This window comes from Thermobia domestica, chromosome 3 (genome assembly GCF_964235325.1).
Source record: "Thermobia domestica chromosome 3, izTheDome1.hap1.1, whole genome shotgun sequence".
In the NCBI taxonomy this organism is placed as follows: Eukaryota; Metazoa; Arthropoda; class Insecta; order Zygentoma; family Lepismatidae; genus Thermobia; species Thermobia domestica.
In genome coordinates, this window is record NC_137456.1 from 144,568,556 (window position 1) to 144,595,904 (window position 27,349).

The 27,349-nt window shown below is 35.1% G+C and overlaps 1 protein-coding gene across 1 annotated transcript in view; it reads left to right on the plus strand.

Moving 5' to 3' along the window:
- Positions 1-154: 154 nt before the first annotated feature.
- The window catches only part of LOC145681527 (hemolymph lipopolysaccharide-binding protein-like), a 33,125-nt gene continuing 5,930 nt past the window's right edge, over positions 155-27,349 (plus strand). The window contains exons 1-3 of the mRNA XM_081753171.1: positions 155-381; positions 14,504-14,640; positions 27,070-27,312. Of these exons, the coding sequence (XP_081609297.1) occupies positions 254-381; positions 14,504-14,640; positions 27,070-27,312 (508 nt within the window). The 5' untranslated portion in view covers positions 155-253. The remainder of the gene's footprint in view (positions 382-14,503; positions 14,641-27,069; positions 27,313-27,349) is intronic.

Consider the following 27,349-nt stretch of genomic DNA (forward strand, 5'->3'; position numbering starts at 1 on the left):
CTTGAAGATGTGTCACTCCAAGTACGACGGGTCATGTGGATGATGCAACATCTAAACACCATTTTCCCCGGCAGATGGATTGGTCGCGGAATCCTGTTGCATGGCCTGTCCGGTCACCTGATCTAATCCCCTATAATTCTAATTGTGGGGACCCGTAAAAAGTCTCGTGTATGCCGAGCCCGTTCCTGATCTCCAGAAACTTCAACAACGTATCCATATAGCATTTGACGAACTTCGGGTGCAAGATGGACGAATGGAGCAGGTTCGGCAATCCATCATGATGCGGCGAGTTGCTGGATGCATTGACGCGCAGGGAGGGCAGTTCCAACATTTCCTACGGACGTTTCCAGTGCAAGAACAACAGCTGCGGCTTGCAATAAGGTATTGTACGAATTTACGTTCCAATACAATGTTTATCTTATGTAATAGTCCTTCACTTTTCATAGTTTCCAGTTCTTGCACCATATTTTCATCTGTGTTACGACTAACTCTCATATTTACGTGTTTCAGTTGTATACATAATGAGCTACTTCTACTCATTTTAGAAGACTCCCCCTCTCAGGTCTAGTCACTCAAGAACATGTTATTACGTAACGCCTGCCTGTTGTTACAGTTATGCAACCTCACACAGCAAATGTAAATGCCTGCGTCATATTGACAATGTTGTGGATTTCATATTTCCGACAACAAATCATTGCTTGCTGTTCGTCTAACCGTAGAACCGTACAAATTGGGACCCATATTTCGGCAGAAATTATCCGGGGATTCCCCACTTCCTTTGAGAACTCCCTTGAGCACAAATGTCACCCTTGCAGCATAGGCATTTTTGGATAGAACAGGTTCGGTTTCTTTGATGTGACCTTGCCGCCTTAGCTCTGTCATTCATGATAGTGGAGATATGGGTCTCTCAAGTTAATATTCCTACGCTTCCCAAGACAGTTTACTCGTACAGGTGTCCGGAATCGTTTGTCCACGCAATTCTCATTCACACTATAAAACGATATATATATATATATATATATATATATATATATATATATATATATATATATATATATATATATATATATATATATATATAATGACCTTCAAATCATTAGATTACAAGAAGAAATACTTAATAACAAGGATACTTTCATTTGTTTTCAATATCTTTTATTCTGGTAACATCTCAATTTTAGTTATTTGTAACAAATTAAATTCTTTCAAACTACGGAAGCTTAAAGAGATGCTATGATTGGCCCAGCGAGTCTCTCTGAACAGAGTACGCGTTTTAGAGACTGATCCATACTTAATCCCAACAAGGTGTACTACTCCGCCTGTGCATGACTTCCATCCAGCAATGCCATTATTATAGTTCGATCAAACTGCGAAATCGGTATTGTAAGCAGTCGAGCGTCGATTAAGTGTTGCACTATTTTGTAGATGTTTCTCGTTATGTACAGACAGTGAATGCTTCTCAACTCTAAAGTAGATTTTAAAAGAAATCTGAAAGAAGATTTAGTAGCTCCTTTCCCTCCTGAAGGGATAAGATTCGTCAAAGTTGTAGCACGTGGTTGCTGTAATTAATAAAATTATGAGGTAATAAAGATTTGAGGCACGCGAATCCAGTTAAAGTATCTTAATATGTAAGTATGCAATTGATTAGAAATTTTGGTAACGTTCCACGTATTATGAAGAGAACAACCGTAACCTCAAATGCAAAGGCCGAATAACGGTATTCTCAAATATGAAATAATCTTTCAGTAATTTTGTATTCCAAATGGGATAATTCCAAACTAATTGAACCCTGCGGTCGTTAGCGAACAGTTTAAGTCCATATACGTGCTAGATGACACCATCAGGTTACTTCGTAATTTTCGAGAAATGATAGGGTCACCTACATGTAAATATGTGGACTTACTGCTCTTGGTACTGTTACATTTCTAAACTAATTCAACATGTTTCTTGTATCAAAATACTGTATTTTATGAATACACAAGATGTAATAGTGAATTAAAAAAGTGATTATAAAAATATCAGAGATAGTGATGTAAAGATCACTAACATTATTTCAATTTAAAACTACTTATTCTGGTCTGGCTGTAGTGGTATAATCGAACGACCTGAAGCATTGGTTGATGATCGTAAAACGACGGCCTTCCTGGGTTCGAATTCTACTGAAGAGCTGGATAGTTTTAAGTGTCTTCATATGTATGTGTTGGTGTACTGATCAAGTTACGAAAGAGTAGAAATCCGGAATGCGAAAACTCAAATAGTCAGAAAATTGAGATATGATCGGTTAATCTATTTTCTCTTTAAGTGGTCAAGTGGTTAACTTACTAAACTGTCAGTAGTCAATAGACTAGATTCGAATATTACCTACCATAACTGCTTGGTTTTGTCATTTGTTAAGAATCATATTGGAAACCAGAATATAACACAACACAAGAAGGTCGTTCACTGAGCAGTGAATCGTGAGCCAATTTGTTCAGGTAGTTAATCTGCCACAGCTAACCATGGGCAGACGTCACGGTCAGTGTTGTCAATGTGGCACTTCTGACACCATATTGAGTAGTTCGAACCGTTTGTAATGCTTCAGCAAATCTTTTGAACCGTAATTCATTGTAGAAGCGTAAAGGAGAGTAATAGTAAAACAGTGACGGTGAAATAGATAGGATTGTAACACAATCATTAAAACGTAAGTTATCTAATCCTATTGTATTCCTTCAATTCCCGATGAGAGCTCATGTGGATTGGATCTCACATTTAGTGTTCGTAGTTTGAGGGAAATTTCCATAATGTAGATTAATTTCGTAGGTAAATTTAGCTAAAAGGGAAGAAAGAAAAATTTTCCATAACAGGGAAATTTTCGCTCTATCTAATTGATACAAATGCTTATTTTTTTCTTTGTTCTTCAGAAATGAACCAGTACAATAGCAATAGTTTCTATGTATGTATGTGTATATATATATATATATATATATATATATATATATATATATATATATATATATATATATATATATATATATATATGTGTGTGTGTGTGTGTGTGTATGTCTATTGAGTGTAATATACTTTGCACCCATTGTTGGCTGCAGTGGTGCCCAGCCCCCTCATGTCCATGACGTGCCCCCTCAATTGTCTATCCGTAGGTATTCTTCCATGAAAAAAAAAACTTTTCGATTAATTTTTACACCCCCTCAAACATATTTATATAGATTATTTATTAACCCCCCTAAATATTTCAATGACGCAGTTTGCGTTATAGCCCCCTTTGTGGGCACCTCTGGTTGGCTGGGTGAATTTATAATTTTTATTGGTGAAAGCAAAACCAAACGAATACAATGAATGCGGTTGTCGCTTCCTTTACTACAGTTGAATTAATCTTATCAAATTACTTCTGTCACAGTAATTGGATATTCAAGAAACTAGGGGGAATTTGATAAAGAAAGGGAAAAAGTTTGAGTTAGTTGAGGGAAATTTTCTTAAGGAAACTACGAACACTGCCCACATTAAGCTGAAGGTGCATAGCTTTACTGCTGAGTGGAACGATGAATTACATATCAACTGTCTAACTTCATTCAACCCCTCTTCCGGTGATCATAATTTATTTATTTATATCATTTTAATTTTTGTTTTTACTTTATTATTGTTATTATTAGTTAGGGGAAGGTAAATTAAATTTCAACTCGATCAAACAATAGATTCGCATCTACAGCAGTTTTCGTGATGATTGCCGGTGACCGGGGACAATTGTAACAAATTTTACATTTTATTTCTTTTCTCATATGCTTATGCTCCAATAAGTCTGAAAATTATGCAATATATTAAGTGAAGCTTTGTTGATCCATTCATATTTTTTTCATACATGACAATTTCTAATATAGAAAGTTACGAAGCATTTTATGACAGCATCTGTCTTGTTACAAACGTCCCCGTACTTGGGGATCAATTGTAACAGCTTTGTGACAATTGCAACATCATGTTTTCAATGGAAAGTACAATATATTTGGCATGCAAAACAATATATAGCTTTGGTTAAATGTATATGGTATTATAATATAGAGTGTTATATAAATATATGATATTACAATGTATAATTTCAGCAACAAAAAATGTAAAAAAAAGTATATCTACAATAAGTACAAATACAATGCACAACACGTACGAAACATCTACTTAGAATATTTCGCTACATTTGAGTTCTCTTGATTGCTAAAGGATATAATGGAAAATGAAATATTCTGCAATTTTACAAGTACAGATAGGAAGGTACAATTTATTTTGACAGATAGTTATGATATTATATAGAAAGAAGACTGTTTAGTATTGTAAATGAGCCCACATTTTGCATTCAATGCATTGGATCCATTCATCATTCGATAATCAGTTTTTGTGAGCGTCCAAACACTAAGAAAAACGTGTCTTCATCTGATAAATGATTCCCTGCTTTTCCTATTCTTCTTTCTTATTTCAATGTTATTTCTTTTCTTACAATCTTCTATTTCCTGTAGGTTGAATTGTGGCGTAAGGGGGACAGAATGCCTATTGCGTCTTCCTTGTTTTTCTGTTTCCTCCCTTTTAGGAGTATCTGTCAAACTAGCGCTTTTACAATTCCTCCTGCCTTTCCTGTTAGGTTCATTACTATGCTCAGGCGCTTTAGATGAAGACCGGATATCAACTGATGAGAATTCCTTTAAAGCACCGAGAGTAGCCAACATCTCATACACTGAAGACGTAGAAGAATTATTGTTTGAAAGATTTCAGCTGTTAAGTAACACAATGAGGTTAAATCTACATCTCTGTTAGTGACTAATGCTGGGGAATATTCGCCTTCATCAAACACATTTATGTTAAATGGCCAAATTCCAGTCACTGAAAATCCAGACATTATATTCTTAAGAGTGGCAACTAGAGAGAAAGATACAGAATTCATTTCTGGAATATCGAAAATTGCCATCATTTTACCTGGATTATTTTTTATCCATTGCTCAATGGCAGAATTGACTTGTTTTTCGAATGGATCACAAATTCCACGATCAAGTGGCTGTAACTTATGAGAACAGTCGGCTGAAAATGATAGGAGCACAATTTCATTTTCCTTACAAAAATTAATGACTGGAATATGTAAGTGTAAGTCTTGATTATCTAATAATATTAACTCTTTGTTCTCCAAACTAGCCAGCGCTTCTGATCGCTCCTACTTCTTTCTTGCCTTTCGTGGCAATAATTTTATTGGGTTTTTGGACAGTAGTAACATCAGTCTCATCGACGTTATATATATTCTGAGGTTCAAACTTGTATTTGTCTAATACATTTGCATATTTTTCGAAGAAAAGATCGACATTTGGCTTGTTAAAATCCATGGCTCTATTAAGGCTTGTTGGTTTAGGTTTTCTGATTGAAATCTCTGGATGACGCTGAATATGACAATCAATCAGCACCCGCAGTTTCTGTTTCAGTCCTCGCTACAGCATTTTCAAATTAAACATTTTGGCACAGTCATAAGCTAACATTCTTATTTCTCTAGGAAAGAGACCATAATACAAATATACAGAAAGCTTAATATAATTAGTGAGACTAATTTCTTGTTCTGTGGTAAATATAGTGGTGTGTAAATTTTAACCAATCTTTGGAAAAGCAAAAGGCTCATTTTCGCCGGTTTTGTTTTTACAAAATTTACATGTTCTTTGGCACCAGAGCGAATACTTTTATGATCTTTGAGAACAGCATGGGTTGTCGCTTCCATGATTTTTTGAGGGCGTTGAGCCTCAGTTTGCCGTTCTAATCCTCGATCCTGGCATTTTGAAACAACAGAAATATCATAATAATGTATAGAAATTTTAATTTGGGCGTAAGGTGAAAGCAAATAATAATGATAGGTTTAACAATGGACCGGGACAACAAAATAGGCATATAGACTACATCCTCATATTTAATAGTAGACCTATTTAAAAATATACATTTTCCAAGTCAACAAGATGCATGAATGATAAGTTACTTGTTACCAGTATGGTCACATTAGCTCGAAATAACTTTTATTCAACCTAAGTTAAACATGGACAAGCAAGCCAAGTATGACGTAACATAAACATTCAAGTCAGTGATATAACAATGGCATTTGGTGTCCCTAGGCAAAATCCGAAGTGGTGCCCCCTCACCCCCTAATATACCAAAGCGCAGTGCTACCCTAAGCAACGCCTACCCTATTGTTACACCCACTGATTCAAGTCCTAATGATATTGTACTAATAGACACCCACACTACATTTGTAGACCCTTACGTATCCCTCACGCGACGCGAAGAGAGAATGCGCTAGTGTGTGAAAGAAATTAAGTAAAACAAGTGAAAAGTTACAGACATTGTTGTTTATTTCAGATGAATCAGAAAAAGGAGCATATTTGTCAAATGAGTCTGTAAAAAACATATATTAAAACATACATATTCATATTAAATCACAAGAAAGGAACATACTGAAACATTAGATCGAAAAGCATGATCCGCAGCCAGCCACAAACGTTTGTGAGGGTGTATAAAGAAGTTAGGGGGGCGCCATATTGAAGTATGGGATAAAAGTCTATCTTTCCCCAGGGGTGTAGCCAGCAGATTTCTGTAGCAGGGGCCCGTCGTTTTTGAAGGGGGGCCAGCTACAATCTACAAAAAAATGTGTTGCAGCTAGTGTTTTTGAAGCTTGAAAAAAACTGGAAAATTTTGATTTCCTTCCGGAAAACTGAAAACACTGTTTCTAGCTTATTATTATTATTATAATTATTATTATTATTATTATTATTATTATTATTATTATTATTATTATTATTATTATTATTATTATTATTATTATTATTTTCATAAATTATATTACAGGTAGTTTTTATCATGTTTAACCAAGAACTACTGCCCCGGACCAAACATTATACCTTTGTGCATAACAATTTCAATATACAGAACCTATCTATAAAGGTAACCATGAAAGTTCTATCGCTTTCTCACCCATCACCTCCGAACATTCATATGTCACCTAACACGTACCTGGAAGATCAAGAATAGATCGACAACCTTCCGCAAACGTTCTGGAAGGCCATGAATTCCATCGCGGTAGAGGTTGATGGGCCGTGAAGTCAAGAAGGTATCTAGTACATTTTGCACCTCTACTAGGGATTTGAGCTGGCATCCTTTAAGGTGATTGTCCAAGGAAGGAAACAGATTATTATCGCACGGTGCAATGCAGGGAGTATGGAGGATGCAATAGTGTTTCCTATCCAAGGCGTAAAATGGTGTCCCGGGTCATCCTAGCCACGTGGGGCTTAGCGTTGGCCTGGTAACACCCTATGGGATTCAGAAGTGCTGGCTCCAAAGTTTTGAGTTTTTCTTGAACACGGATCAACTGCTGACATTACACAGTTGCATTGATGCTATGACCAGCTGGTAGCAGTTCCCGATGTAAGATGCCGCGAGCAGTTCATCAACACACAGGAGGACTTTCTTCCGGTGCAGTGCTGGTTTCGGCTGTCTTTGAACCGTTCATGGGATGCTAACCAATTATGACGGCGCCGTGGAACTTCGTACAGGACCCACTTCTCATCACATGCCAACACCCTGTCCAGAAATGGCTCCTTACTCAGACGAGACAGCGAAGAAAGACAGGTGTCTGCTTGCGTTGCCTTTTGACCCAGAGTCAAGTTATGTGGGACCCATCGACCCAACTTCTAGTGTTTCGTCAGTTGATGAAGGTGCTACCAAATGGTTTCGCCACTCACACTGAATTGTCTCCATGCCGTAAGCGTCGGTGGACACATAAATGGGCAATTAGCGACATCTCGCCAAACATTGGCGGCGCCGCAGCGACGATTCCCGGTGGCCCCTCTTCCGTTTTGAAAATTATACCACCAGCGTCAGAGACGCGACAAAACGCCAATAAACCACAAAATTATTCCCCAAAAATATCTTAAATCGGCTATATGTGTGATTTAGTTACATTAAGGTGTCAAAAAACACTTAAAAAAGTATCAAAAAAATTACCCCGAAGGGGACTCGAACCATCAACCTTATGATCACTAGACGAGTGCTCTTCCTACTTCGCTACGAAGGCGATGAAGGAAACGTCGCTTGTAACGGGATAAATCGTTAAGATCTTTTTAATTTGGCCAGAGTGCTCCTTTAACCGTGTATATTTGACGATTACTGTTTGGGATTAGATAAAATGTGTTCGCTATATAGTTTTGTAACAAAATGATGCGTGTCTACTTACTTTATTTCATAGTTCCCCGCATACTCACTTTCTAATGATCGGCGACAGTTGTCATCTAAATTCATACAATTATCGCACTTATCTCAAGATTTTTCACTTCATGATGTTGAGGCAGAGGTTATTCTTGACCCTCGGAGCTCACTTTATGAACAATTCATCAGGAAAAAATAATATATAATAATAGCCGCATGCATATGACTGGCAATAGTACGTGTTGGTCTCTTCGCGATTCTCCGCGAAGAATCTAAGGAGCGCTGACCAAAACGAAGTTCTCGCTGCTAAACGGTGGTAACTTCAACACCCCGATGAAAGATATATGTTTCGACTCGACGAAACCCTGCCGCCAGTGGGACACTAGCGGCAATTCTTGGAGGCGTCGCTATAGTGGCGCAAATGGGCCACTAGGTGTTGGCGACGTTTACGGCATCAGAGTAGTGCAGTTCCTCACATGTCTGGCAACTGTTCGGCTCAATTGCTGTCTGAAGATCCACCATTCGTACATGTCTTGGTCTTTCGGCACGTGGTGTGTCTTCGAGTGTCTCGTCACCGTCCTTAAACTTGTTAACCACCGCTGCACTGTCCGCTCAGTCACGACACCCTCACCAAAGACCTGGCATATCTTCCGCCACACTGCTGCGGCCTTTGACCCCAGTTTGAACTCGTACAGCATACATGCCGTATGACGTTTTGTGGTGGTTCCATGTTAACTCTGTCCTTACGCAAGTTCACGGTGTAACTGAACTGCCACAGCCAGTAAGTATGTTGGATATATAAACACCAAGAACTGACTTTCCCCTTATCTCGATTCACATTTAACTCACTGTGTGAGGGCCAATTATCGCTGACCTCCACAAAAAACGACAGAACTTTCTTGGTTACTTTTATACATAAGACTGATTTTCTTTGAAATTGCACTTAATTTATTTAAGATTTTCTGTCAAAAATGTTTATTTATTATTCGTCACTAAAAAGGCATAATTATTTTATTAACAGCTATATCTCACTTCCTGTTTTCCACGAAATAGCATTTAAAAAAGCGAATGAAATCCAAACTGAAAAACTGAATAAAAAACGTTGCTTTCACCAAATTTTCCATCTAATAAAAAAGGTTTTCTTAAAACACTAATTACAGGATATAATATAATGTACTTACAATTTAGTTTAGTACCATTGTTTTATAGTAGAATTTATAGTACCTTGACAAACGTTTGCCTTCAAATTGTCAAATACAAATTACAGTAAATTGTATAATCTGCTGTCACAAAAAGTATACCATACTATTTTCGGATCGCTATAAGGAAAAAATACCATACTATTTTGTGATCGGTATGGTAAAATACTATTTTTCCATACTATTTTACCGTAAATTACTAATCATATGAAAACTTTGTTATTTTTAAATGACTGAAGCGAGAAAATCTCAAGATGATGTTTTAACATCTGGTCATTAGGGGGGCCAGGAAATCATTTGGGGGGGCCTGGCCCCGATGGGCCCCCATGGCTACACCAATGTCTTTCCCTATAGTAATCATAATGATATGTTATATAATAAGGTCGCCAAGGATTTTTTTGAAGTGGGGGTTTGGTCCCCGCCCCTACGTACTTGTGGCCCCGGAAAAAAATACTTAATACTTACATTGATTTATTAATTACATCAATTGTATTATCTTCGGTCATATCTAATTTATTTTCATGATGGTGTAGTTTAATCTTGTGCAAGACGATTGTAACATGTTACAATCGTCCAAGATCGACATGTTACATTTGTACCCGTTCAACTTTCAGCGATAACTACTATGGTTTCTCATAATTCCATTGAGTCACAGCATCAAACGCAATATCCACGTTGTCAAGGAAAGAACATAGATTACACACGCACGAGGTATTTGTTTACAATAAACGCGCATCTCTCAAGAGAAAATAAAAACAAGTCAGTTAAAAATTTACTTACCTCTGTCAAAATCATGTTTCTCCTTGTCCAATCTTCAACATTTTACTAAAGACGCTCGTTTCTTCTTCCCACATACATCTTCCATGAGTAGCTCCAATGACATTTACAAACAATTTTTCGAAACTCACTTCAAGTAATGGCCAATGTTACAATTGACCCCCAACGTTACAGTTGTCCCCGGTCTCCCCTATTTATACAAACATCCTTAAGTATCAAGAACGTAATGGAAAGCATATTTTGGTAAAAGATCATCAAAGTCTTGATACTGCAGATACTGCCTCATTACTTTCCTTGTGAAACTGAGCTGGAAGCTGGAAAAATGGAAATCAGAAAGGTCGGTCACTGGATTCAAACACAGTACTTCTTGTTAATAAGTCGAAGTATACGTTTCACTTGAATCCATTTTTACTTGGTGTATTTTACAATAATGACATATCAACTGTTGTGACCCAATTTATGTTATTCTGACTTTGCTAGGTTATTTTGGTTTGTTCAACGGAGTTTACAGCACCGTTTCAAAACCAAGACTGTATGAGATACAAGACTTCAATATAACATAGAATTAGAACCAACATAATGTGTTCTGACTTCAGGACCGTTCCACCGGGAATCAAACGCGAGACACCATTCACCATTGGACCGATGAGGAAGATTATCATTATTATTATTATTAATAATAATAATAATAATAATAATAATAATAATAATAATAATAATAATAATAATAATAATAATAATAATCAGAACAGTGTGATTTTGTTGTATTACTTTATGAAGTTTTTTTTTTTTTTTTTTTTTTTGCGGTACAAGGTGCCTGCTGCATATTATTTGGACTGATCATATATTATTTCCTTTAATAGAAAATAAAAGAAATTACATTATATAAACGTGTTTATGAATGAAAAATTGAACATGATAAACTCAGGTATGTCACAATCCTTTGAAAGATTTTATGATTGTTATTATTCCCTTTAACATAACATAATTTTACTTAATTACATTTTTATCTTCCAAGTTTCATATAATATATTTTCAGCTAAGAAACAAAGTTTTAAAAGGAGACTTCCTCTAAATCTTAATATTATATAGTTATTAAATACGTCTTTCTGCAAGTGGTGCAGACAGACTTTGCGATGTAACATGATTTTTGTTCTACAGTTAGAAACTCCATTGCATGTGAGCGAACTACCTTGTACTTGTTCCACGGCCCCGCTTGTTGTTACCCTAAACCAATAGTTAATATTGAGGAATTTGTTGATGCCTGGTATAAAGCGTCATATACTTGAAACATGTCATCAAATTGTACCGTACATACCTTTGGAAAACGATATTACTTGTTCGATTTCAGGTAGGAGAACACCAGCTGAACTGATGTAGGTTTTGTCCTATTGATTAAAGTTGACGAAGTATGAAAATAAAAAAAAAAAAAAATCACGAAAATCTACATTTTTTTACTTTTTATTTTCGTTTCTTCTCTTTATTTTTTTTCTCTTGTTATACTGAGCGTTTATTTTGTGTGTAACTGAAATGTTCATCTTTACTTTGAAATCACTAGTTTCTTCCACCTGTAATACTACTTTGCGTAAAACACTTTACGCAAATTTGAAATGTAGGGGAAAGTGGGGGAATGCCACGCAACGGGGGAATACCACGCACCCTATTTTCTCAGTTGTAATGCTTCGAAACTGATCCAGGTTAGTGCTGTTATCTAGTTTAGATTATGAAAGACATACTGCATCAGCGAGGCACCAGTTGCTGCTAGCTGTGGTTCATGGCATGGCGAAATGCTGTTTTGCTGTAATTTCTTCTAATTTATTTCGTTCGCAGATTTCGAGGTATATATTCAAACACTTAGTTCATTTTTATATTGTGTATACAGTGTTTTAGTGTAGTGCGTTAGTAGTAAGTTGATGATAAATCTGTTTATATGAAATGGCGTGAAACGGCTGAAGGTTTAATTTTTCTTTCTCGGCGTGGAATGGGGTAATTGCACGCATATCATCCATTGTGGGTGGTATTGTCCCTTCACGAAGCAGTTATCAAAAAAGCTTATGCTGCGTTCCTTTTCCTTTTTTATGTTTATTGCAAATGCCATGACACTATATTAGGCAAACAGAGAAGTGCAAATGGACATTGGAACATCTGCAAAACGCCATAAGAACAATAAATGGCGGACGAAAAGTTAACAAGTAGCAAAAGATTTTGGGATACATGAGGCTACATTAAGAACAAAACTGAAAGCTAAGACTATCTGTTCCAAGAAAATGAGGTGAAAAGCTCTACACAAAAAGCGGAACTTGCTGGCCACGCTTTACGTTTAGCCAAGTTGTTTTACGGAATGTCACCAATTGAACTACGCAGAGTAGCTTATAAATACACAGAAGCTAATAATAGCAAGCACAATTTGAATAAAGAAAATCGACTTGCTGGGAAGGATTGGTTGGAATTCTTTTTAAAGAAAATTTCCACGCTAAGTTGAAGGAAACCTGAAGCAATTAGTATTAACAAGATCGACGCATTCAATGAAGAAGAGGTGAAAAGGTATTTTTTTAGAACCTGACAAAAGTAACCGAAAAATATTACCAGGACGTTTTTTTATCCAAAGGGAGTGAAAGAGCTCAGAGCAGTAATATCATGGGAAAAGGGTAAAACCATTACAAAGCTGCCAGGTCTTACATACCCCTATGTTTATCTACCTAAGAAAACGCATGTCAGGTCAGCTGCAGAAAGGAGGACCAACTGGATATACCTACATAATATTCGTGGGTGGATCAATGAAAAATGTTTCTTTGAGTGGCTGCAACATTTTGCTCTTATTGCGAAACCAACAACAGATGATCCAGTCCTACTTATTTTGGACGATCACACGAGCCATATTTCATTACAAATTTACAATTTTTGTAAGGTGAAAGGAATTGTTATGATCACAATACCACCGCATACCTCACATAAACTTCAGCCGCTATACCTCACCATTTTTGCTCCCCTTAAAACATATTTAACCAAGAATGCACAGGGTTTGTGATACACTACGTTAATGAAAAATTTCTCCATATGACTTAGCCGATATCTTTAATAGAGCTTATCTGAAAGCAGAAAATATGGATAAAACTGTTAATGATTAAAAAAAAAAAAGAAAACGCCGGCATTTGTCCTTTGGAGTCAAACACTTTTACAAAAGAAGATTTTGAAGCTTTTCAGCAAGTCCAAGCCGTAGAACTTGAAGATTAAAGAGACTTCTGAAGAAGTGAATTTGCAGGGCTAAATCGAGAAGAACATCAACTACCCGGAACATCATCACAACAGTTACCATTGCTTGTCCAACCGTCTTCTTTACAAAAAGAGGCTTTGAAAGTCTCACAGATTTCTAGTATTCCTGTCTGGCAACTACTCGAAATAACAAAAAAACATTCAGAAACAAACAAAAGATAAACTTCTACGTCAACCAAATGAATATTGAAAGATATCGAATTCAGAAAAATCACTAAGCGAAGAAAGCACCAAGAAAGCAAAGTTGAGAAGAAAACTCGAAAATACAATGTTGGTGGAAAACGTGAAGACAACCTGAAGAAACAAATTAGAAGTAGGCCTAAACGTACAGGTCTGAATCGTATAAACCTGTTACTAATGTGTAAATGAATCGTACAGGTCTGTACAGTTAAAAAAGAAAAAAAACTGAAGTTTTTGGAAAGTGATTCTGGTGCTTCACGTTAAGAATTTGCGCTAGTAACTAATGCGTGCCAATACCCGATGAAATGCGTGGGATTACCCGATGTGGTGGGGAATACCACGCGTTTCCCGTTTTCCACAAAATTTATTTTTACAAAACCTATGAAAGTCAAGGAGCACTACCAACGACCGAATATAAAACTAGAATGATTAAGTTACAACATACATTTTCCTCATCTTAATTTGTTTGATTTGTAATGAGATATTGGAAAATGTACCTTAAGTGCGTGGTATTCCCCCACTTTCCCCTATAGGTGAAATAACGAATGCCGTAAATACTGCTTTGAAAACCATACGACTTTATCTCATGATAACAACTGTTTAGAAACAAGAGAATATATGTTTCTTGTAATTCGTTTGCCATAACTATATAACCAACTATGAAAACCATATTTTTTAAAGCTTTAATATCTAAACCATACTGCAAAAACATCAAATGAACGTGACTTCTTCCATATTTTGCGGTAAGGTATTTACTAATTTTAATATGAAAGGTGCGAATAATTCCCTTATATTATGCTACATGTAATAAAAGATCTGATTTTTCTTGCTTACTAAACATTTGTAACTTTAAACTGTGTTCTTTCTAGATCTAAGGAAACTCTACTATTAGCCGTGATGAGTCTCCTGAGATTAAATAGTATTTCGAGTATTATTGTACTTTGTTACATATCTATACTACACATTTACACAGAATCTACATCTATCTCAAGGATAAAACGAAGAGGTACGTATGTTTCGTTGTTCAAGTTAAGATATGGAATCAGAAATATTTATTGAGCAGTGGAGGTTTTCATTATGTAGCTTCACAATATTACTATTTACAAACTAAAGATTACCTTCTGTATCCAAGAGTTTGGAAAATTTACGAGAAGGAAAAATACACCCTTTGTATAACAATTTAGCTTCGGTAAAATACTATATATATATATATATATATATATATATATATATATATATATATATATATATATATATATATATATATAATTACAATTGTGAAATTGTTTGAAAAATTCCCAGATACTAAGCTTTTGTTTAAATTACAGTATATTACAGTACACAAACACATTTTAAAGTACGCACGAAAAGTTTTGAGGTAAGGATAATCTTTTCAATTACTAAACTTATAATGTAACTTTAAATAAGTAATAAGTATTGATTCCATAGTACTTATCACTTTCTTAGAAGTCTAAAATTATCGAAGCGAAGGAAGCACACTTTGTAGGTTTTAGCTTCTAATATCATTGTTTTATATTAATATTGACCAAAAATTTGCAAATACTTACTTAAATGATTCAGTTATTTTTGCTCGTGTCGAAACGTTAATGAATGTCGAATATATAAAAGAAAGAGACTTTGTTTTGGATAAAGTATCAGTTACAGCGTTTACAATTTTTCAATATTAGGAGTATTATTATTTGGACACGCCTTTATATTTCCTTACTTAGCATCGAAAAATCTCAATAATACACCTCAAAATTAGTAACTCTTACAACTGATTTTATCTTAAGTTTAGCTCACTTTCCTAAGCAGAGTTCCGGATAAGGTCAACATGATTTAAAAGTTTAGTTTTCCTAACTTAGTAAAAAGAGAGGGATAGTTTTATCATGTGTCTTTTCCCCATATCCACAGAAGGACGGTGTTTTATGAAACTGTGAGACTGGGTGCTAGAAAGTTTCAACATGATGATGTTCAGACCTAAGATCGTTTTTATGATTTAAATTGACGGAGCAACTTAGGCGAGGAGAAGAAGGGGAGTCTTATATAAAAATCAATATATATAAGACTAAAAGTGGCTATTTTTGTAACTTAATGACTATTGAACTATCTCACCGATCTCAATCAAATTTTCAAGATACATAATGTTCAAATCTGGAAACATTTTTGTAGTTTCATTTTAACGGTAGATCCTAGGGAGGGGGAGGAAAGGGGGACGTATAAATAAAATATAATTAAACCTAACAAATTTTGAACCACCCAATCAATCTCGATCAATTTTTCAACATATATGAGGGTCGGGCATTGGATGTTTTTATCGTTTCACTTTGACGCGCCAACATAGGGGTGGGGGTGGGGGAGATATATGTAAAATAATAAAATTAAAGTGACTGTTTTTGAGACTTCATCACTCTTGAACCACCCGATCGATCTCAATCAAATTTTCAACATACATGAGTTTAGCGGCAGGAATTACTTTAGGCTATTCACTTTGAGATAACGTAGGGTAGGGGGAGGGAGAGAGAAATTTAAAAATGATCAAAAATGACCGATATTAGTGTTGAATCCATAGTTTTCGTGGTCGATGAGAGAAACAGTAACACTTTTGATGCTGTTTCAATCCAAGTTCAGCCCTGATAGTTGGGGAGGGGGGGTTCAACGTAGGGAAGGGGGATAAACATTTGAAAATGATCAAAAATGACTAATGTTAGTGTCGAATCCATAGTTATAGGAATAGCTGAGATGAACAGTGACAGTTCTGATTAAGTGTGCCGCAGCACGGAGGAGGGGGAGGGGGAGCTATATATAATAATAATCAAAAATGACCAATATTGATTGTCTAATCCATCGTTTTCCGTATCATTCAGATGAACAGTGGCATTTCTGATCCGATTTAAATCCAAAATCATTCCCGCCATTTGTGGGAGGGGAAGAAAGAGATATAAAAAATGATCGAAAATGCCCACTATCAGTGTCAAATTTATAGTTTTAGTTTTCTGGGTCGCTTAGATGAACAGTGATGCTTTCGATAGTGTTTAAATTCAAACTCAACCCCGCAACTTACTGGAGGGGAGGAAGAGATTTATAAATGATCAAAAATGACCGATACGCCATTTAGTTACGCTTTTTTTCGTGAGGACTTGCTGAAGTTAACGTATGAGGTGCTTAACCCTAGAATGGCAAGCATGTTAAGAGAAGCACTATTGGCAAGCATTAGTAAATATTACGACTATATTATAAAGTCAAATTTGGGTAATGTTATGAAAGAGAAACTAAATATTTTATACATATTCTGAAAGTTTATTTAGTACTCAATAAGATACCGTTGCTATATGACCTAAGTAAAAGAATACATTATACAAATATTTCAATATAAAAAAGTATTACATAATGATAAAGAAAAATGTAAATGAAAATATATATAAACTAAATACATGTTTAACTTGACAAAGTATGCGTAATATGCTCAAAATTACTAAGTAGAGTAATAATACTAAGTCTTAGACGTAAATTTGTGATATAACTTGGAAACAGAGTACGCAAAGTCTACATTTGAAATTTAACTTTCTTCCGTGCATGCGACATACACCTTACCTCGATGCTCGGCGCAAAACGGCTGTCGGCATTGATCACAATAGCTTGCAGTCATGCGTCTTTTTTGATAAGGACAAATCTTGCATATTGTCCTTTTGTTTTCTTGCCTGGGAATAGCAGGGACCTCTTCTGGAAGACACAGAACGTTGGTTATCATTGTCCTAATCTGAAGATGCTGATCTGAAGATGAAGACTCTAACTGCTGGGGCAAAATTGAAGGGTTTGGCTGTTGAATTTGTAGATGAACGTTGTAACTGCACGGACGAAGTGCTTTGCTGTTGAAAACATGATGACGAGATTGGCCCTTGTGATGACTTTGAATTTACTGGCTGCTGGTCATCCATAACATGTAGTAAATCAGAAATAGATTTTTCCAATCCCACATATGATTCATCATGCACTTTCGCTGGTCTTTTTCTTTTTTTCCTTTTTGGCCAAGTGTCTTCAAACTCATCGTCAGATATCAGTTCATCTGAGGATGGTTGGTACTCATCTGACAGAGAATAAGACAAAATGTTATCATGTAATTCACTGTCACTTTCCTCGGATTCATCACTAGATGTTATTGGAGACTCATCGTCTAACAATTTGGCTATTTCAGATTAACTTAACGCCATGTCCTGCCTAAAAATATGGGATATTTAAAACGTTTTCGCCGCACAACCACCAAAACAAAATAAGAAAGATAGTTAAGAAAAAGTAACTCTACTGGCAAGCATTCGTAATTTTCACGACTACGCCCTCAGATCAGGGATAAGAAACGGACTCCAGGGGAAGCCGCCACCACAGTGACATTGTGACAGCACGGGACGGGAATAGCCGGACTGTCAGAGTTGTTAAAGCAACAATTAATAAGTACCCACCAAAAGTTTAACCCTGTTCGTAAAATTTACGAATGCTTGCCATTCTAGGGTTAAATACATAGTTTATCTATAGAAAGGTGAGAGGAAAAAGCGATTTTTGAAAATTTGCAATATTCGCAAGCGGATATCTCGAAAACTTAGTAATAAGAAAAAAAGGAATAGAAATCATCTTGTAGGAAATTTTTTCAGCTTTCTTTGTGAATATGAAAGCATTTCTGGTTTGACGCATTGTTTTCGAGATACAAGCGAAAACCCGAAAAAGTGACCTTCCCGTCTCTCCTGGCCCCCGCTCACCTCGTAGATCCAGGGACTTTTAGTATGTTTACCTCTTAACTACTCCAAACACAGCCCTGAAGTCAAAAATTCTGTTCCGGATCATGTCCTCACCACCTTCATTGACTGGACTATACCTATTGCATGAGAAAAGCCAATACTTCTCGTCAAAATAAAATTTGTTGAAAAAATTAATCTTTTACTATTATTGGAACCCACTTCCCAAACACATTTTTCTCTCGTTTCAAATAATTTTGGTTTGAAAATTTTGATTTCTAAAATTTTGATTTGACAATGTTAAGTTTAGATCGAAAAGATTGTAACGTTCCTCTTTGAGCGTTATATTTTCTCAAAGAGATTATTCGTAGGAATGTTTAATCAGCTCTTAGTTAATGTTATTTCTTTATATTTTCTCAATTCTCGACTCTCGTGAAGGATTCAAGATGGTCGACAATTGGACTAATGTATGTAGTCAGAATATGCTACCTTTCTTTGTATGTCTATGTTTTGCGTTGAGCGGCTTCTGAGAGTAGCGCTGACTGTTTGAAATAATTTGAAATTTCGTTTCGTGTAAGCGGAGGGGTTATTATAAACATACATATATGAACGTTTACTTATATAATTTTTATTTTTATTTGGTCATATATATTTTATTATTCAAATTGTTGTTCCGGTACTACGCTCTAATACGTAGTAAGGAGCGACCAATCAGGAGCGAGCGGGCTGGGGAAGCGTGCTCCCCTTCGTCTGAGCTCTTCGTACTGAAACATGGCGGCAGTTGAGAGGGAGGCGTAGTTTTTGCTCATGTCTTTGGACATGAAATTACCGCGAATCGTGCAGTAAGTGATCGTCCTTTTTTTATCACAAATGTCTTTCTAAGAGCTGCCATAGTCGAACAGTATGCTGGATTAGTGTATGTGCAGCGAATTACAAGAAAATTCACCCATAAACACTTAGCTTGTGCGTGTCCAGAATATTGCTGGGATTGGTGTAATACTCGCTAATCACTGCCGTGATGAAAGCTAAAGTTCAATAGTCTTTCTCTAAATTTGTCTCTAGGACCACATTTGATTGTGTATGGCCTCGTCCTCTTGATGTAGTGATTCCTCGTCCCCTGTTTTCCTTAATATGGGACTCCGTCCTCTGTTACTTGTCGTCAGTTCCACCTGCTCCTGTAGGACTTAAATGTGAACGTGAGCGTTGCAGCAGCTTTGCAGTAAGAATCTTGTTCATCTGGTAAGAGTAGTGGTGAAGTGTACTCGGTTGCTATTGACCAGGAAGAGGTTACCATTTAGTCAATCTGCGCCCGAAGTTATGATTACGGCTACTGCATGGTGAGATGCCTAGGAAGTCGTTGGAGATCGGTTGCCAGTGCTGTCTACTTGTAGAGCGAAAAAGGTTGGGTGAGCTTTGGTCTCCGTTCCAGGTAACTATGTCTTATTATTCTCTATTCCATCCTGTGAAAGAAGTAATGTCGTCCAGGAAGTTTTGAAGGAATTTGTCCACCGTTCATAAATTCATTCAAGTTGTCTCTGTTTACAATATCTAAATGTTATATTATTACTACCGTGTGTTTACTCTACTGTCTCAAGTCGTTTTATAGAGCAAAACAATATACATACATTTATTAATCATTGGTTCCTCAGTGTATTTACATACTATGTGCATCAATTCTACAATGCCTATAATATTGTCTAAAGTAAATCTTGTCCGTAACATGTCCGAGTAAACGAAAGTGAGTCTCTATCCAGTAAGTCGAATCATACGCCAGCGGGGTAGTCTGATATCAACACGGTTTCTCTCTTGCTTTGAATGGAATCATTTCCCAGTTGTGTAGATGTATAATATATTACTCGCTACCATCTAGCTCATGTTCGTCCAGTAGCGGGCATTCCGTATTGTCTATTATACTATATATATATATATATATATATATATATATATATATATATATATATATATATATATATATATATATATATATATATATATATAGTTCAGAATTCAAGTATTAAGTCGCCACACAGAAATCTATGTAAATCCTCGAGTTGTCTTTATATTATATCTTGAGCTATAATGCACTAGTTCAGTGAGGCTCGTCAAGACGGTGGGTATACGATAATACTCGCACTTTGACGCGATGGTGTCAGGGGTAGAGTCTAACTTACTGGCTGGTCTTGTACTTCCTATAATGTTTCTGCAGTGTGTATTGTTATTACCGCCGCTTTAATGTGTAAGTTATGTCGAGGGAAACGCCCTCTTAACAGCTGGTTGCGGAAGTAGTGGAGACATTATGTGTTTAGGGAGGAAGGTTAATCGACACAGCCGCATGTTTACTCCCTCTGCGATGGGATGTTCTGTGAACAGTAATGTATTTGGTAATTTCCTCTCTGTAAAGTAGCCTACTGAAGATTTTGTTCTAATATTTAGACGAAGAATGTAAACAACTCTCTCACTGTTATTAAGGATACTGTTTAAACGTTGTTGTTACTCATCTTTGAGTTGTGTTGGCGCTAGAAGTTTCTGGAATCTTTTAAGACTGAATACATATAGTTATAGTTTTTTTTTTTTTTTTGACAACTGAGTCTAGCTGTCCATGATCATTAATGTTAACGATAATTCCGATATTATACGTTATTACAAGAAAGTTAAATAAATAGAGTTGCAAGATATGTGGTGTTGTCCTGAATGATTTTTTTTCCATCTCTTCTTCCTCAGCGTCGACGATGCCATTAGTGTGCAAGAGTCTGGAGTTAAATAGCGTTGTGCTTACTGGTCTATAATTACAGCGTAAGAAAGGAATAATATCGGCGACCCAATTTTTTTCTTTTCTTTCTTTTCCTTTCCGTCCTTTCCCTTAGCGTCAGCTACGGATACAATTTAAGGTAAATTGTTATGTTTCGAGTTGGCGTACACAGCCAAAATTCTAATAGCGTAAAATGTAGCGTTTCAAGATTGACTGAAATTGTTAGTTCGAAAATTTTGATTTGAATTTTTTGCTTTTTTCGATATTTATTTAAAATGTTAGTTCGAAAAGTATGAGTTTGAAAAAAATATTTGGAACGTTTATCATCAAATACTTCAAAATTTTTAGATGGAAAAATTTGATTTGAAAATTTTGATTTACAAATTTTATTTTCCAAAACTTGGTTTACATTTTTAGTGTGAAAATTGTTTTGTTTTTCAAAAAGGATTTAAAATTTTAGTTTGAAAATTTAATTTTCCAAAATTAGGTTAAAAATGTTTAATTCGAAGATTTCTCGTTTCAAAATTCTTAGTTTGAAAAAATGATTTAAAAATTTAATTTAAGAATATATTAGTTTAATTTTTAGTTCCAAAACTCTTGTTTGAACATCTTTTGTACGAAAAATTTGATTTAAAAATTCTAGTTTCAAAATTTTGTTTTTCAAAATTTGGTTTGAGATTTTTACTTCAAAATTTTCGTTTAAAATGTTTAGTGCGTAAAGTTTGATTAAAATTTTGTTCGAACATCTTGCTTTAATAACTTTGAGTAATAAAATTGTAATTTGAATTTTTACTTTTTCAAAATTTGGTTTAAAAGTTTGTTCCAAATTTTTTGTTTGAAATTTTTTAGTTCCAAAAAGTTGATTCGAAATGTTTTAGTTTAAAAGGTTTTAGCTTTTCAAAATTTTGATTCAAAATTTTGAACTCGAAACTTTAATTTGAAATTTTAATTCTGAATTTCGAGTTTCTAAACTTTAATTCGAAAAGTTAGTTTGAAATGTATTAGTTCGCAAAGTTTTATTTGTTTTTTTAAGTAAATAATTTTGATTTGAAATTTTTAATTCGAAAAGTTATTTGAATTTTTTAGTTCAAAAATTTTGATTTGAGAATTTTCAATTTTCCAAAATTTGGTTTTAATCTTTAGTTCGAGAATTTTTGTTTGACATTTTTTTGTTACGAAATTTTGATTTGAAATTTAGAGTTCAAAAATTTTATTTGAAAATTTTGATTTAAGAAGTTTTAGTTTTTTTGAAAATTGGGTTTTAAAGTTTTTAGTTCGAATATTTTTGTTTAAAAATTTCTAGTTTTTCAAAACATGTTATTTAACAAGGTCCTGGACACTCCTCTTTTACACATCTTAGAGAATAAATATACCCTTTCAGGGCAAACTATTGGACAATTAGATACCGTGATTCGTAACCCACCAATCAAAACTGAACCTTGTCCCCAAAAGGTACGTAACCGTGCAAAATTTTAAAAAATGTTCCCGAAATTTAAGAGGGAAACTTACCATTTACTCATGTCTTGGATCCCATATAAAGTAATAAAACCTCATCAAACAGGATAACAACTTCCAAATGTCATGCTCATGAAATAAATAAACAACATTTCAAGATAGATCTACACGTAACCTCTCCTTAAGGTGAGCCCTCCAGTAGGAACTTCTGTATTCAATCATATTACAATATAAGGTAAGAAAACTCTCATCAAAGATCATAACTATCTTCAAGTTGTATGCCCGTATAAGTTAACGAGAACATTTAAGGTGAGTCTATACATAACTTATCTTAAGGTAGGCTATACATATACCTCCATGGGGGGACAATCATGTATATTAGTAGTCCATCTTATAACCATATAAGATAAAAAGAGGATAATTATCTTCAAATTTTATGCCCGTAAAAGGGAACGAAATAGACCCCATAGTCCCCCTAATTCAAAAATCTTGGTTATAAAACAGAGTGAGGAACTACCCGCGAATGTGGGACCTAAGACTACATGACGTCATACCAGGGGACGAGGCTAATTTTGAATTTCCCGGGGGTTAGAGTTTAAGATCACATGAGTTCTATTAGCCAATCAGAATTGTCAAAATTTTGCTGACTTTATTATATATAGTGCTCCACCTACTAATGATACTGACGTAAAATGCAATAGTTTATATGGATTCAAATATTTTTAAAATATATATATTTATATTATTTCGTCAGCTTCTGTAATAGTTACGAATTCCTCCGCTTGGCTCAATTGATAGTATGGGTGAGATGTAGACGCTTGGAAGAAAGAAGTTATTCTCAAAACAGAAACTCGCAAAGAACAAATACGCTTCTGTTGGTAGCAGGAATGGATCCAGGCTGAATGTTTGGGGGAGGGCGGTCTTCGAAGTCAATAGGTTTTATTTTACATTTATAATACAAAGGTGAAAATTCTTGTTACAGGTTTTATTTTTAAAATAAAAAATATCCTATTCTGGAAGGGGGGGTACGATCGAGTCTCGAAGCAGAAAATGTCTTACCACTGGTCTAATTCCTAGCTCTGTGCCTTTCGTGCACATGATCCCTTGTTCTATTTCCGGCGGAGAGCATAAAAAAATAATCTCAAATCATTCACTTTCAATACTCATCTGTCTTCTTCACCTTAAATTGCTGGAATGTTAAACTAATATTTTTTTTTTTTCATTTTCGAACGAAACAATCTTAGATTTCATGCTTTTTTATAGTAGAACAGCAGACAAAAATACGTGGTTACTGAAAATGGACTCTTTGTCCCTTATATTCATACAAAGAAATGTTAACAAAATGCATATTGTCGGAGGAGAGAGCTGTTTCTGTACCCTAAAGAAAATAAGCAGAAAATATTTGCGGTAGCGATACTTTCTATTCAGAAAAACTTGGCGAGCAGCATTTCAGATTTCAATGAAGTCATAGAAAAATTTGAAACTCTGAAAGAACGAAGAAAGATCTTCCATTTTAAAATAATGCATAGTTTACTTAATTAAATAATTTTGTTTAACTGCGTGCATGAATATATACAATTTTCTTGCTTTTTTCTTCTTTTCGGGTTAACGATATCATTCATGGCTTATAGCACATGCTATATATTCGACTTATCTCTTGTTCAATGACATGAATTAAGAAGTTTTGTATATAAATAGTGTATAAACGTACATTGATAGTGGTTGTAAGGAAATAGCTTATATTAAACCAATATTAGAGAAAACAATTTAATCAATAAATGTACAAATAGAGCTTAAAAGGACTTTCCTCTTCATATTTCCTGAATATGTTTTGGATAAGACTCAAGAATGCTGGAGGAAGCGAACACTTGCGCGTACCTACACATCTTTGAAATTGCAACATTGCAACCTGAGCTTCTACAGACCACGAACCGCTTCTGCGAAAAACTATGAATTCGACACTAATATCGGTCATTTCCAATTATTTTACATATTACTTTCCTCTGTCAGGAGTACTAAGGGGGCATGAATTTGGATTAAAATGGCATCAGAAGTGTCACTGTTAAACTCAGCGGCAACAAAAGCTACGGATTTGACATTCACATCGGCAGATTTTGATCATTTGTATATGTAACCCCTCCTACTTCCGTAAGTGTGCTAGTGAGTCTTACCTCGACTGTTCTCTTTTCCATACTGTGTATAATATCTGTACCAATTTTTGCTAACATTCCTCGAGGAGTTCCAAAGTTATGCTAAAACATATATACACATACAACCATCCATTCTTATACATGTAAAGATTTATTTATTTACCTTTATTAATAGTATGGATTTCATTGTCTTTTCTAAACAATATTGACAGGGGCCTTCTCTCCTTGGTTATTGTAATGTCGTCACTCCAAATATTCCACATACAGAACCACAAAAATTATATATATATATATATATATATATATATATATATATATATATATATATATATATATATATATATATATATATATATATATATAACTCTATGGCTTATGGAACCCGGAGGTTCAATGCCGCGTTCACAAAAGCTCTCCACTGACTTCTATCCTTAGCTAACTGCATCCAGTTTCTACTTTGTATTCCAATCTCTGCGAGATCCATCTTAATATTGTCCTCCCATCTGCGCCTAGGTCTTCCGAATGGTCGTTTTCCGTTTGGTCTTCCAGTCAAGACTTTGAAAGCGTTTCTACTATTATATATATACGTATATATATATATATATATATATATATATACATATATACAATTTTGAAATCAATGTTACCTATTAGAGAAGCAATGAACTCCTATCGGGAATCGAATCGAGAACCGTGACTTTGAAGGCAAGAACACTAACAACTTATCCACAAGGAACTATGAGTCTGTACAAGTACGTGGGAAATTCTTTCTTGATTCAAATCAAGTCACAGAAAAACTGGATTCAATTTGACGCCTCTGTAAAGATCTCTTTGTGTTAGGTGCAAATGAACAAGAAGTGATTTCTATTTACCACTACTACTACTACTACTACTATCTTTCCATACGAGTAAAAATGCAATATCAATCCAACGGGTGGGCGGCGGTTCAGAATCGATTCAATTTCTGAGCATTAGTATCAATTTCATTTTCATAGTAAAGGAAAAGTATAATATCTTGCGAAAAGGAAGCACTTTTTTTTATTGTGAAAGGTCATGTGTACGTATATTGCATTTGTTGTAATAGCAATAATAAGTTAATTCAACAATTTGTTATTGATGGCATAACTATCTTGAATCCGATTACATCTTCTTGAGTCTAAATTAAGTACTTTTGTGTAAGACTAATTTTCTCTCGTACTTTGGTATTCTGGATCTATACAAAAATCTAGAAAAAGAAAAATATTCTACGTTCCAGAAAAGACCAACATAACATGGGAAAGTGGTACATATACATACGTAAGCGTGAGATGCAAAAGTTCAACATGAGGCAGCAATATCTTTTTAAAAGCATATGGTATGACATAATGTAGTAAACAACCTTTCCTTTGGAACGGAGCAGATTTAAGTTGCAGCATAGTTTTCATATTTTATGTTGGGACAATTAGTGCGACATTGCGAACTAATATTTGTATTGTTTACTACTTTCATTTACAAAATTCATAGACTTTACGCGTTATTTTTATCTCTAGAGAGAATTTCTTACGTCAACTTTTATGTTTGCAAAAAATCTCTTCAAAAAGCCTGAACAATATGAGTTTTAAAAATGTTTGTATTGGCATTATTATAATACGAGTTACATATAAGCTATGTTTAAAGCAGGAAAATGGTATTTTAAATGTGAAATTAATCTGAGTGAACTAACCATCAATGCGCACACACAGTGCACGAATTACAATAAGTTGATGCTAAGTCGGCGAGAACAACTTCAGACAGCTGCTGATTAACAAGGTAGTTGGTTTAAGATAACAATTCATTAATAGAATTCATGGAGTTTAACGTTACTGACTAGGAATGGCCGGGACCGATTCCTGATGGAACCGGTTTTCGGCTCTGAACGGATCTGGTTCTAGAAGATCCGGTTCCGGAACCGGGTTTCCGGATTCAGGTCTAGAACCGGTTCTGGAACCGGGTTTTCGGATTCAGGTCTAGAACCGGTTCCGGAACCGGGTTTTTCGGATCCGGGTCTGGAACTGGTTTTGAAAACCGGATCTCCAAGAACCGGTTCCGGCGGAACCGGAACTTTGTGGCCATCCCTACTACTGACGAGATATTCATAGATAAGCAAAGGAGATTCTTACGCCATTGAATGTAATGTTTTAAAAATATGAATTAAACAGAGATACCAAGGATACTATTTATTAAATCGGAAACCATTATTAGAGAAAATCGGTACATAACAATTCTAATTTGAGATTGTATATACATATAAATTTAAAATATAGTGTTGCTGTGTATTGGATATTTCTAATTTATATATTTATATAATATTGTTACTTACATTTATATTATTACAGTGCCACCTTCAGACTACGAATATTTCTCTAACACAGGCTATTATAAATTCCATAGAAATGAATCCACGTGGTTTGGAGCTAAGAACATTTGCGAGAACGAAGGAGCTCACCTGGCGATTATCAACTCTGAGGCAGAATCAGATGTTCTAAAAGAAATCTTTGATAGGTACTACACGTCGGCAGAATGGGCGTTTATTGGTTTCCACGATAGATTTGAAGAGGGACAATATATTACCATTTTCGGTTAGTAAACTTATTTCTACTATATAGAACGTAATAC